The 14,495-nt window shown below is 45.4% G+C and overlaps 1 protein-coding gene across 5 annotated transcripts in view; it reads left to right on the top strand.

Annotated features, from left to right (window-relative positions):
• The window catches only part of Mrtfb (myocardin related transcription factor B), a 174,173-nt gene extending 166,933 nt beyond the window's left edge, over positions 1–7,240 (top strand). For all 5 annotated transcript variants that reach the window (XM_031363061.1, XM_031363075.1, XM_031363068.1 and 2 more), the window contains one exon: positions 1,849–7,240. In XM_031363061.1, the coding sequence (XP_031218921.1) occupies positions 1,849–2,384 (536 nt within the window). In that variant the 3' untranslated portion in view covers positions 2,385–7,240. The remainder of the gene's footprint in view (positions 1–1,848) is intronic.
• The last annotated feature ends 7,255 nt before the right edge of the window (positions 7,241–14,495 follow it).

Genomic DNA, 14,495 nt, shown 5'->3' on the forward strand with positions numbered 1-14,495 from the left:
AAAGAAAAGAAAAGAAAAAAAAGGCTGCCTCAGCTCGTGTGTCTTTAAAAGTAAGCATGGACTCAGTATCTCAGAAACTTCCTGGATGGGATGGTTGCAGCCCAGTGGCAGCGCTCTGTGATACAGATGTGAAGTGCCATCCTGGCATACCACAGACACATACATGTGCACACACCTTCACGTATGTGTGCACACACAGAGCTTAGATGATACTGTATTAAAGTCCTGTGGTGAAAGAAGTCTAGAGGTTGAAGTAGTGATTGATTAATATTTTTCCATCTGTATTGAACACATCTGAACAATGCTGATAGCCTGAGCAGAGTCCATGGCATAGTGAAGGACATTGCCATCTGCATGTGGGCCACAGGAATAAGTGAAAGTCTGCTGAGAACTAGATTGGTCTTTCAAAATATGTTAAACTGAAGACTTGGGAGTTGAAAAAAATAAGTGTGTATTTAAAACTCAGGCATGCAATTTTTGCTCAGTCTGATAAAGATAAGTTTTTTCCAGTGATAACACTATGAGGCTAAAGAGATGGTCAGTAGTTCAATGACTGCTCTTCCGGAGGATTCAGGTTCAATTCCCAGCACCCACATGGGGACTCACAACCATTTGTAAGTCTAGTCCTAGGAGGAATCCAGCAGCCTATTGTGGCCTCCATGGGCACTGCACACACATGGTACATAGACACACATGCAGACAAAATACCCAGATACAGTGAGCTTTTAAGTTTATGGTTCATTAATTCTTCCACCTACTGTGTACTCAAAAAAAGATGAGAAAGAATCTAACATGGTAGCTCACACATTTAATCCCAGATCTCTCCAAGTTCCAAGCAGCCTGGTCTACATATTGAGTTCTAAATTAGCCAAGGCTACACATAATGAGAACTCATCTCAAAATAACGGTGGATGGAGGAAGTTATTAAAATTCATCTAAGCGAGCACTTAATAGAAGGTCTGGTTGCCCTGTTAAGGAGTCAATATGATCACGTAGGGAGATGACTTCATCAGTGCACCGTGCAAGCCTGAGGACCTGAGTTTGGTTCCCCCAGAACCCACCAAAAAAAAAAAAGTAGACTCACTAACATGCACCTATAATCCTGGTGCTGGGAAGGGGAGGGCAAGTGGACCCTTGGGGCTGGCCAGCCATGGGGCTGACCAGATGAGCCCAGTTCAGAGATGACCCTGTCCTAAAACATAGGGCTAGTTAGATTAGGAAGACACTTGCATCTATCTCTGGCTTATACACAGAGAACCACAAAAAATTAAATAGATTGGGACTGGAAAGATGGTTCAACACATGAGACACTCTCTGCTCCTTTAAAAGCACTTTCTGCTCTCACAGGGGGCTAGAATTTGGTTCTTACCAGCCATGTTGGATTCACAAGTGCCTGTAACTCTAGCTCAGGGGATCAGGCCCTCTGCTGGCCTCCATGGTTCCTACACACAGGAGCGCATTCACACACATGTATACATAAGTAAAAATTAATTTTTAAGAATAAATAATTGGTGCTTACTAAGCTATTTACCTAATTGTCCAAAGTTCAGATAATTCAGAACAAGAACTCAGAGCAGTGGCTGACCAGCCTCACCTTCAGGAAGGAGGGCAAGGGAGACGTCAGCCTTGAGTTATTGATAAGGTGTATAATGTCTGTCTTGTAACTTTCTAGACTGTATTGACAAACTGGAGTACCATCCAACTATAATGTCTTCTTTTAAATTAAATTTAAAAATAATTAGAGCATGGTATTTCTGCCTCTGACATGTAAGGAAGGATGACAGAATAGTGACTGTGTAGTTCAGTGGCAGCAAACACTTAACTAACACCACCAATTCTTCTGCACAGAGATTTCCTTCCCAATAAAAGAAGAGCCTTCTCCAATTTCCAAGATGAAACCAGTGACAGCCAGCATCACCACAATGCCAGTCAATACAGTGGTGTCTCGACCGCCGCCCCAGGTCCAAATAGCACCACCTGTATCCTCAGAACCTGTGAACAGTCTATCTGCCAGCTTAGAGAATCAGCTAGAAGCCTTCTTGGATGGAACTTTGCCCTCTGCCAATGACATCGCCCAGCTGCAGAGCAGCAGCGAAGATAGAGAGCCTTTCTCTCTAATTGAAGATCTCCAGAATGACTTGCTGAGTCACTCCAGCATGCTGTACCAGTCTCACTCTCCCATGGAGACCTCTGAGGCCCAGTTGGTGTCAGGAACCCCCTGTCTATCTCTTGACCTGTCAGACTCCAACCTGGACAACATGGAGTGGCTAGACATCACCATGCCCACCACATCCTCTGGGCTCACACCACTGAGTACCACTGCACCAAGCATGTTCTCTGCTGATTTTCTGGACCCACAGGACCTACCACTGCCATGGGACTAAGGTCACAGGTCTTTTGTTTCAGAGCTCGTGAGATTTGGAAACAAGAAAACAATCCTGAGAGGCCAGTGTTTAGAGCTGGAGCCATAGCTGCACTGTCGAAGTTAAAATACATTGTCACAGAAAAAAAGGAAGGCCACAGCCTGGAAGCCAAGTGTGAGAGACTCCACAGAGACAATCATATGCAGAGCCCTTGTGAAATGCCTTAGATAAAGCCAAAGGTCATGTACCATCCACAAGAAGTGGCACTAGGCTCTAGTCATCAGCTACCTTTTATCCTCTGTGGTCACCTCACGGCTCTAATAAGAGGCAAGCAGCTCCTCTTGAAACACCAAGCCACCACGAGGGAGGGCAGGGAGGAGCCACTGCACATGTGCTCCTTCCTTAAAGTGGCCTAAGCCTGGTCAATAGCAACGTCAGAGGCCTCTGAGCAGTCTGGGGAGCCGGCAGCAGCTTCCAGCCAGGGCTCTGAGTCCCACTTTGAAGTCTGTGAGATTGTGTGATGTCATAGGGCATTTGTGAGTTTGGGAACCAAAATGAACCACCTTTCACCATAAACACATGTCTACAAAGTACTGTCACACAGGAGCGCAGTGTACAGAGTCCAGTTACATTGTTGTGCTGCGGCTTCCCCAGTGGCCTCGGGTGGCTGAAGTTGGTTCTCCTGTGATGTTAGAATTGCAATGTACTTTGACCTTGTGACCTCTACAATCTTTGGTAGAGTAAAAAGATGGCCATCAACTGGTCCTACTTATAATAAGTCAGATATCTCTAGAGTACTGAGCCACAGTGTCTCCATCTTTGAAGACTTGCTGACAGACTCTCTCAGGTGACCATGCCCATCTCAAGGAACCAAAAAAGGCTTCAGCATGAAATTCCTTTTAAACCTAATGAGTTAAAGGGAAGTGTGGGTTGTCTGTCAGACTCTAAGACAGTCCCACCTTGAGCACAGGTTAGACTAATCCCCTGTCCCCATCTCCCTGGTTTTCTTTGCACAGGCTTGTAACTGCTTGCTCTCAGTTGTTCTCAAGTCTAAGCCTAAAAACTGGAGGTTTATTCCTTTTTCCCCTTGATCCGTAACAGAAAGGTTATGTTTGTCAAGTGATTTAAGAATTTTCTAAAATGCCAACTGCCACAGGATTCCTACAACTCTTTTTTTGGTTTTTCGAGACAGGGTTTCTCTGTGTAGCCCTGGCTGTCCTGGAACTCACTCTGTAGACCAGGCTGGCCTCGAACTTAGAAATTTGCTTGCTTCTGCCTCCCAAGTGCTGGGATTAAAGGCGTGCGCTACCACCGCCCGGCCACAAGTCTTGACCTAGTGATTTAGTTATTGACAAATTGTAAATAACTGACCAGAGTATGGGATTTTTATTCAGTGACAGCCCTTGTCCTATCCCCTCCCCGCCCCCTTTAACCTGAGCCAGGTGGACGTCCTACTTCTATCTACATGTCTTCCACAGCACATCCAGGAAGTATCCCGACCCATCATCTAAAGAGAACCTTAATCATTTCTGAGGAGGTTTTGCCCCAAAGTGATCAGAATGGCCCCTTTTCCTGGCTTTAACCTCTGGTGAACAGCACTCTCTCACCTGAAGCTTGGCATTCACGTGGGCAGGGGCCACTGAGCTCAGGTAATCCTCTTGTTTAGAATCCGGTAGGTCAGTATTGGGAGGCATCAGCACTCTGGTAGCTGGATACTGTCATCTGACCAGGCCTCCTGAGGGCGTTCTCACAAGACAGGATATAATACATTGGTTCTGCTGCACAGCTGCTTGTGTCCCAGCCCCAGCTGAGGACCTGGGAAGGCATGTTCCCCATGGGAATTTCAGCTCTAGGTTTTGGTGGAGAACTTTAGCCTCTCTCTCCAGCTTTGAGTGTCCAATTAAAGTAGTATCAAGTACCAGTGGGTTTCTGGAAGCCCATAATTACTACTAGTGTGTTTCCTCCTGTAGAAACAACATTCTAGCCCTTAAGTCCCTTGTATTGCTTTTTAAGTTATTTTGAACTTGCCACAGGAAAGACAATCTCCAAACACAGTGGGTACACAAGAGGGGGTCATTTCAGTTGTTCATATGCCCATCCCGCCCAGCCTTCAGTCCATCAGAGTCCCATTTCTTAAAAAAGCAAGGGGCCTCCATCCACTGGCTTTACTAGTAGCCAACTCCCCCACAGCATTCCCTGCCCTACTCCCCTGGTTCGAGCATCCTGTAGGTACATGTGATACCAGTGACATGAGAGCCACTTGCTAGGCCTCTCCCACATGTTCTGGGTGAGAGTGGGCATCTTTCCGTCGGCTCACATAAATGTGGTCATGTGTCATGACCAAAGACCACTCTATACAAAGGCCTCTTGACGTAGCCTCGGCCCTCAGTGAGTGCATTGGTAATGGTGTCTGTCTGAAGATGAATTTGTTGCTTAGAGCTAGTTGCAGGCCTCAAGGTGACTCAGCAGATAAGGCCTACCAACAAGCCTAAGAGGCTGAGCTTGAGTCCCAGAACCCATGTGGTGGAAGGACAGAACTGACTCCTGAAAGTTATCCTCTGACCTCTATATACAGAGACACCTGCAAATAGGTGTACAGTTATTTCACAGCCATTAAAGCACAGGTCAGAGAGCCCATTAAGTTCCCACTGTGCATGTACAGGATACACATGTAGTGTAGGCTTCTATTTGTATCATGTTGCCAAGAAAATTCCTCTTAGAAGCCTTGAGTGGCATGGTAGTATCCAACCACAGCCTCACTCTTCTGTAGTGTCCCACAGTGTGGTAATATCAACTTGACTTTCTGGGGTACAGATTTCTAGTTGTCTTACTGTAGTGGGAGGAGTGGAAAGAATTACACTGGCATCTAGAAAGCTGATGTGGCTGTGGCCTTGTACATTTCAGCAAGGCCTCTCTAGGAAGCCTCTGGGGCTGTGGCAGTACTCAGGCATCCAGTCAGCATACAGACGCCCTGAATTCATGGAACTTTTCACTCAACTCTCTTCATTTCTAAGACTTAGACTTTCCTTTCAAAAGCTCCATGATTCTTTGAGCACATGCTATGCCTTACTCCAGAAAGCCAGGTCTGCTCTGCAGAGTCCAGGAAATGGGGCAGTGTTGTCACCCTGCACACTTGGTCAGCCGGCGCTGAGGGTGGGTAAGAAGGTCCCCAGAGTGGACTTGAGCCTCCTGACCTGTTTTTCCAGGCAGCAGGGCTGTTCTGTGCAGTGACAGCTGAGGAGGCAGCTGTCCCTCCAGTCAGGGCGGCCTCTTTACTATGCACAGCAGACCTGGCTCAGGGAAGTGGCCAGGAGGAGATCCCATCTTATCTACACCCTGAGCTGTTCCCACAGTGGCCAGTCTCAGGAGTTCTTTCTGGTAGAAGGCTGGGGACTTCATTACCACCAGGATTTTCAGAGAAAGCTGAGAGAGGCTGTTGAATTCTGCCAGCAGAGCAACCAGGTCAAAGCCAGCAAAATCAGACAGCCTCACTTGCCTCTGTCCATCACAACACACAACACACACAACACTGAGGATATTAAAAATACCCAGGGACCATTAACCCCAGGCTATCCCAGCACACTAACTGGAAGGCCAGGTTTATCAAGGAGCACTGCTCGTGCTCACAGGGTGTTTGGAGAGCGTCATCCTGAATGTTGAGCTAATTGTGAAAGATTTCTGTCAAAACTGGAAAGTAGCAGTCTGGTACAGTCATCTTTGTTTCCTGGTTCAAACCTTCCATCTCTTTCATGTCAACAGTCTCTGGCTCTGTTTGTCTTTGTCCAGTGGTTGGGAGTGAGCAGGTGTTCCCGCTCACTGTGACAGCACCCCAGGTGGCCCTGTGTCCTTTAGACAAGGCCTGCAATTCGGGAAGCTGCACGTTTACAAGAAGCCTTTACCTCCCACTCAGGCCCACTGCTCTGGGGAATGGAGGTGGCCCAGGCTTGTGACAGCAGCTTGGCAATCTCAGATCTACTAGGTGCTGTCTGGAATCATCAGAGACACTGGCAGTGAAAGGAAAGCTTTATGCCAACGCCCAAGACAAAGCTTTAGCCAGTGGACAGACTCACTGGAAAGTGGCCCAGTTGTCTTACCTCTACTTTCTGCTGTGAGGAAACCACCCACTGACGGAAGAGGAAGGTTTAGGAGGGGTTTGGTATCCATCAAAAGTACTTGAACTCAAGAAACCAATAGTAATCCAAAATGCTTAAAGGAACCAAAGGCATTGCCAGATATTTGCCAAAAGCAGCCACTTTTAAATTTTGAGACTAATGTGATCTCAAGTCAGACCCCAAAAGGTTCCATTTAAGGGTATAATTTTCACAGATATGTAGATATTTCTTGTTTTCCTGTAAAATAGCATAGAGCTGTTTTGTTGATTTAAAAATAACATTCTTGGTAGTAACGCTGAATTATTTTCTTGTTTGTCAAGGTTAGTTCTCTGTTGCTTGCAATGGACACGCAGGTGTCGCTCTTCTTCTCATCTTCACATAATGTCTTAGCATCTCACTTCCTGACAAGAAAGGAGAAACACCAATGAGCAGCACCATGCTTGTTGAAGCACGTGTTTAGTGAACAGAGCCATGGCAATCGGGTCCATTCGTGTGCTGCCTTTATGTTGTTTTTAAAAGACAAACCATGATGCCTTTGTACTGCTGTTTGCACCCTTGACTCGATTCTGTACTGTGTCTGAATGCCATCCGTTTGCACTTGTACTGTACATAGGCGATGCAGACTGTATTTTTATATGTGTGCGCATTTATCATTGGCTCTTTTGTACATAGTGGCGGTATTGTAGCTGATCAGGAAATGTTTGATATCTCAACAATTTTGCATTTTTGTGTCTCAAATAAAAAAAAACATTTTGATGTACCATGGCTTTGTGTGTACAGAGAAATACACTGTGGGGTGCTGCAGACTTGTAGCTCTGGCAGGACAGCTCCCAGCCAAACAGCAAGTGGGCCAACAGAAAGGAGGCTGTTCACCTCATGTCCTCACACAGCAGAAGCTCATAGGTGCCTACTAACCTCGGCCTGACCATCAAGATATGTTCTGTCCTCCGCAGAATCACAAACCACTGAGTAAGAGGCATTAAACTCTGTGGTCCTTGCTACAACGTTGACAGTGTCCACAGTGAGAGCTGGCTCCTCTCTGATGGCAACAACCACACCAACAAAACTTCCATACACCCAGAACTGAGTCCTTCAGTTTAGCAAAGTCTCAAAAGCAACTACTTACATACAGGTACTTTATGGTCCATATAGAATGATCTTTAGAAGTTAGTAAGTAGAGGAGAGGCATTTCAGCCAAAAGCCCATAGTTAAATTAGACGTAATGTTTTGTTGTGTGTAACTTTGCTCTACCCTCCTTTGCTCCAGGAAGGGGTATTACCAGCCCCCACCCAGCTTCCCTTGAATCCACGGATAAAAGATACATACACAGTTGTTCCTTTTCAACTTGCTGCCTTGGCACAATTGCTGGACACTACTATCTCCCACCTGGAAAAGCATGGCTGTTGCAGCATTTTCTCTGTCCAATCACATTAGGGCAGTGGTAGGCCTGTGCTTGGACAAGATTAGAGAGACAGAGCTAGAACTTAAGGAGTGAAGGAGGTCGGAGATCAGGGAGAGTAGAGAGAAATCGACATGGAGGCAGACGAACAGGAAGGTGATCCAGACCCCGCATGGTTTTAAACAACCACAAGTAGCTAAGGTCTACAGAAGGTTAGAATAACTGGATTAAAGCATTAGCTTTATCATTTGGCTCTGAAATTATTGTATTGGCATCTTGTAAATTGTAATCTTATTGATACATAAACCTGATTGGATAATTATGCCTTAAGAGTCATGTTTCTACTGGGTAACTAGGCACTAGATGACTGATCGTAGGGTATGTGGGGTGTTGCATGTAAGCCAGATGATCTTGCTAGCTGGGAGAGAATAGCAGGATCCTGCCAGGACATAGTGTTGAGGCTGGTCAGTACCAGGAGCAGGAACGTGGTCTGGCGGAACAGGAGAGATTGAGGGGTGATCTTTTTTAATATTTCCCGCAACACATTCCCTTATCGGTTTCTTATCTCTATTCTCCCTAAACTTCAGTGGCTAATCCCATCTAGCCCCTGCCAAACATCCCTGACCACCCCTGTAGTAGTGGCCACAGACCCCAGCTCCACCCAAGACCTCACATGGCTGCTGTGGGTTCTTCCCCCTCCAAAACATGACAAATAATCCACTTCTCCTTCCTTGCAACTTTTTCCTCCAGGGACCCGGAAGCCCTGTCAGTACCTTCTGCCTAGCATTTGGCCCATGGCTTCTTTACTGACAGATCAAAAACCAATTGGGGAACAGGACCTTAGCATCAAAAGTACCCTTACAATATTTTATTCCCTTCTTGAATTAGAAGAAACCAAACAGTGATAAGCTTAATTGACAGTGACAATTGATATGACTATTATGTGTGTGACAGTCAGAGGAGGCTGGTCAGCAGTTGCAGATGACAGAGTTACCTGTGTATCTTGGGTGCAAGAGAACAGTAAACAAACTAGTAAGTGGACTGTCTGCAGTGTCCCAGTGTAGGATGATAATTCACCTGAAACAAAACTGGAACACTAGGTGGGTGTCAAGAGGAAACTCTTGGATGAGAGCAGATTCCCTGGAGACCAAATGCCCTTCTCTGTGCAAGGCAGCAGACTCAGCACTGGGGTTGGACTACGGGAAGGGATCCCCAAAGGAAGAACCTAGAAATTGGGGCTGGGCCTAGAGGAGACCACAGGCTCTAGCGCTACTGGCCTGATGCATTAGAATCCCATACAAATCACTGATTTTTTGTTTGCTTATATGTTTGTTTTCTGGTAGTACTGAGCTTTAGAAAGTCTTTGAGGTATTGGTCAGTCTTCTGAGTGTATTAGGTATTAGGAGTCTTCAACACCAAAGCTTTAAAGTCAGTGATGGCTTCTAATGGATAATTGCCAAGTTGTTGCAGATGACTGATGGTAGTGTGGTAGTTTATATATGCTTGGCGGAGGCAGTGGCACTATTAGGAGGTGTGGCCTTGTTGGAGGAAGTGTGTCACTGTGACCCACTTGGAGACCCTCCTCCTAGCCATGTGAGAGTGAGTCTTCTTGTTTCCTTTGGATGAAGATGTAGAAGTCTAGCACCATGCCTGCAGGGATGCTGCCGTGTTTCCTGGCTTGATGATAGTAGACTGAACCTCAGAACCAGTAAGCCTACCCCAATTAAATGTTGTCCTTTATAAGTGTTCTTGGTCATGCTGTCTATTCACAGCAGTAAAACCCTAACTCAGACAGCTAGTCCACATGCTATGCCAGCAGCACCGAACAGACAGGAAGCTCATCAAGATGCTTGGACACCAGAGGTTATCAACAGTTTCACCTGGTCCCATAATTCTGGGGTTTCCCATTCTCTCATCCTCCTACAATAGCAGCTGCTTCTGTCTCCTCCTCTCCACCCCCCACCCCAGAACCCCCAGAGTTCTCTCTGTATGTCTGCCTCGTTCTTTCTCTCTCTTTTTCTCTGAGTGTGTCTCTCTGCTGCTTATCTGTCTGTGTCTCTGAGTTTCTCTTTCCTCTGCCTATCTCTCTGTCTCTGAGTGTCTCTTTCTACCTATCTCTGCTGTCCTCTTTACCCCTCTTCCCCTCTTTCTCTCTCCCTCTCTTCCTCAAGTAATCATGTAAGAATGTAAAAATTGCTGAACTAAGACCCAGACTCAGATAGCGCGCAAAGACAAAGAGCACTTATTCTGCAGAGACATCCAGCATGCAGGAGTCAACCAGTCTCTAAAATAGCAACCCCGGACAAAGGTGTGCAGGTCTTCTTAGGGAACCAGGGGAACTCTCTAGAAGGACTGGGTAACCTAAGATTCCATTGGTGGTCAGTGGTCTGCATCCCTGTGTCATGAACATTTAACTATAGGAAGAGATAGGGCTGTCCGGCACAGTTGGCCCATCCTGAGATAAGATACTTCCCAATTTTTTTGTTTGCTTGTTTGTTTTAATCAGTCCTAGTTCTTAAATGGAGACAAATGGGGTTTATGTCATCCTTTCAGTCACATGTAATTTAATTCTCCTAGGTTCACCTCCCAAGTAGCCATATGTCATTGCTCTCAAAGTATGTAGTACTGGAGATGCTAGGCAAGCACCCTGCCAGTGGAGCTACATCCCACCCCTTCTTGCTATTTTCAGACAGGGTCTCACTAAGTTGACCTGACTGGTCCTACACTCATTCTGTATACAAGGCTGGTCTTGAACTTGCTGAGTAGCAGGGTTCCAGGCCACCTGGGGTGCCAGTCAGGCCTTGATGGTTCTACTGGATGCCAATTTTAATATTCATATGACTCAGAAGCCATTACAGCCTAGCTTTTCTGTTTATTTATGTGACAAGAAAATATGCAAAAGTGAGAAAGAAGCATCTTGCTGAGTTCTTCAACTGCTGAAGGCCCCGACTGATGGGTTTGTGTGTCCCAGAGCCTTCAGTAGTAATCAGTGAGGACACAAACTCTTCCTCCTCCTGTGGGAATCAGTGAGAACACAGATTCTTCAGTAGTAATCAGTGGGGACTCATCCTTCAGTAGGAATTGATGAATGGTAGCTCTTACTATTACCAAACTGGCCTCAAACCCATGGAAATCCACAAGCCTCTGCCACGGCAGTACCGGAGTCAAATGTCATGCCCAGAAAGAAGGGGCCTTTAATCTAGGTTGATCACTTAGACATACACGTTTCAGCATGCAAGACTGCCCAGTGCTTGGCCAGGCAGTCATGGTGCATGCCTTTAATCCTAGCACTTGGGAGACAGAGGCAAGCAGATTTCTGAGTTCGAGGCCAGCCTGGTCTACAGAGTGAGTTCCAGGACAGCCAGGGTTTAACAGAGAAACCTTGTCTCGGAAAAGCCAAAAAAAAAAAAAGACTGCCCAGTGCTGCCAGGCTTGACAATTTAAGTTCAATTCCCCAGGACCCATGTGGAGAAAGAGAGCCCACCCACAAAGTAAATAAACTTCAAAAGTTCATGCTTCGCAAGTACAACAGACTCTAGCTCTGGAAAACTGTGCCAGGAAGGAGGCTCATCTCAGCCTTTTTTATGCCTCCTCGGTCTCACATATATACATATAATGTGTGAACAAATGGATAAATGGAGGAATAAATAAATAAATGTAACTTTAAAAATCTGATAACCAAGATGGTTCACTTGTTCCCAAGCCTGAAAGCCTGGATTAAAACTCCAGGACCCGTATGGTGGAAGAAGAGAACCAGTTCCCACAAGTTGTCCTCTGATTTCCACGTGTGTGATGGCACACACACTTATACAAACATAACTTTCTTCCCTGCCAGAGCTGCAGCTCATTGGCAAAAGTGAACTGAAAAGGTGGGAAGCAACACCAAACAAGGAGAGGCCAAAAACTCAGAAGTGCCATGCTGTGCTTGCAGAAGCAAGCTACAACCAAGCTCCTCAGAGAAGATCTGAGTGCACGGTGAGAGTGCCTCAGCCACTCACACTGTGAAGGAGACAACCGACTCTTGAAATCATCCTCTAGTCTCGGTCTCTACCAGTGAACCACAGTGGCATGTGCGTTCTACATACACCTATCACACACATCTAAAATCAATAAATATGACTGTTTTCATTCACTACATATCCCAGGGAACAAGACACTACAAAAATGTAAGGATAGTAAATATTATATGGCAAGCACTAGCACACCCAATTTCATTTTTAAAAAAACTACTGAAAATAAATGAAATAAAATGAAAGTGAGAGCAAGTGTGGAGCAGAAGTGGATATGTAAGACCTACCTCTCAACAGATCAAAGTACCATAGCCACACACGCGCTCACACACACACATACACACACTCACACACACACACACACACACACACACACACACACACGCGCGCGCGCGCGCGCGCGCGCTCACACACGCAGACACAGGAGCTTTAGAATGCACGCTCTAAGGAGTTTTCTCTAAATAGATCATAAGGTAGGCCACATAGCCTGATGGTGCACCCCAGGTCTGGGAAAAACAAGAACAAGTGATACTTTAGAGTATCCGAATGCAAGAGTTACTGAAGAATCAATGAAAAACCAACATAAAGCATCAGTGGAATGCTGAATTGGGTCTTTGAAAAGATGAAGATTAACAAGCCCTTAACTACCAAGAAAGAGACAAGATGACAAAATCAGAACCACAAAGGGGTACACTATAAATAGAGGTGAAACTCCTCAGGGAGCCCCTTCTAAGAAATTGGAAAATCTAGAAGAATTTTCTAGACATGCATGGCCTGTCAAAACCAATCCTAGAAGACATAAGTGAACAGATCTATAACTAGCAAGAAGATGAGTCAGTGCCGGGCGGTGGTGGCACACACCTTTAATCCCAGCACTTGCGAGGCAGAGGCAGGCGGATTTCTTAGTTGGAGGCCAGCCTGGTCTACAGAGTGAGTTCCAGGACAGCCACACGGTTTCTACACAGAGAAACCCTGTCTCGGAAGAAAAAAAAGACTGAATCAGTAACTAAGAGACTCTACTTGGTCCTTAAAATGACTGCAGCTCAAGCACAAGGACCTAAGTTTATCCCCAGAACCAATGTAAGGCTGAGTGTTCAGATACACTCTCGTAACCCCAGAGGCAGTGACAAGAGTCCTAGGGCTCACTGGCCAGCCAGTCCAGTGAGAGACCCTGTTTCAAAAAACAAAGAGAATAACTTCTGAGGTTGACCTCTGGCCTACACACACAGATTGCATATGTGCATGCACACGTGCACATATACATGTCTCTTAGCAATGCCCAAGAGTGGACTGAGTCACTTGCTAGATTCCACCTTTAAAGAGGAATTCACAACAGTATGCCTTGAATTGTTCTATAAACAAGAAAGGAAGGCCATTGCAGAGCTCCTGATATAAGCCTACTTGTGGTGCAAGGAACTGAAAAAGGAAAAGAGGGAGGGAGGGAGGGAGGGAGGGAGGGAAGAAGGAAGGATGGGGAGAAGGGAGAGAGGAGGAGGGAAGGGAAGGTCTGGGGGAGCATGAATGCACACATGGGTCATTTCCCTGATGAACACAGATAGGGAAGTTCTCTATAAAATACTTGCCACACCAGATTTGAAGATACATGAAAAAGTCGTACCTATCAAACTACTTCCACTTCAAAGAAGTGGGGATGGTTCAATACACACAAGCCAGTATATATGAAACATAGCACATATATGTTCAAGAACAGAAACCACATAAGCATCTCAGCAGATGTGGAAAGCAAAGTTCAACATCATTTCATAATAAGAACCCTAAAGGAATTAGGAATAAAAGGAATGTACCCCAACCTAGTAAAGATTTATGTGACAGATGCATGGCCAATATGAGCCTAAACGGGAAGAGCTGAAAAGTAGTTCCGCTGACACAGGGAATGAGACAGAGGTGTCTGCTCTCTCCACTCCTACTCAGTGTAGAGTTCAAAGTCCAAGCCAGAGCCACAGACTGGAGAAAGGAAAGAAACACACACAGGACAGGAAGGCATCTTATTGCCCTATTCGCAGATATGATCCAATGCTATACTATATTTAAAAGACGCTAAAATGCAAACAACTAATATACAGGAAATCAGAAATGCAGTTCCACTCACTACTCACCGAGATAAAATACCTAGGAATAAACCTAAATGAGAAAGTATGAAAACCCTACAATTAAAAAGACAAACTGACTTTAAAAATGTCTTTAGATACTAAAATGGAAACACATCTCGTGTTCATAAGTTGTGAGAATTAATATTATAAAAATGTAAAATTAATATTGTTTTTCTTAAAAAGCACTAACAAAATGAGCTATAGAGTCATGCAATCTTCAAGATTCCAGAAAACAATCTTGAAATTCATATGGAGTAAAAGCCAAAAGAGTTAATAACCAACCAGCACTGAGCAGAAAGAGCAATACTAGAGAGATTGCAGGGCCTGATTTCAAAACTGCTAAGCCATCTGACAAAATAGAGATGCAGACTGAGGAACAGAGCAGATGAGCCAGAGAGCAACCTGAAGCCACAGACAAAGACATCAGTGAAGGGAGCACCAGTGAAGGGAGCCTTCTCCTCTCTCCCTCTCTCTCTCTCTCTCTCTCTCTCTCTTTCTCT

Source organism: Mastomys coucha, unplaced genomic scaffold (genome assembly GCF_008632895.1).
Source record: "Mastomys coucha isolate ucsf_1 unplaced genomic scaffold, UCSF_Mcou_1 pScaffold12, whole genome shotgun sequence".
In the NCBI taxonomy this organism is placed as follows: Eukaryota; Metazoa; Chordata; class Mammalia; order Rodentia; family Muridae; genus Mastomys; species Mastomys coucha.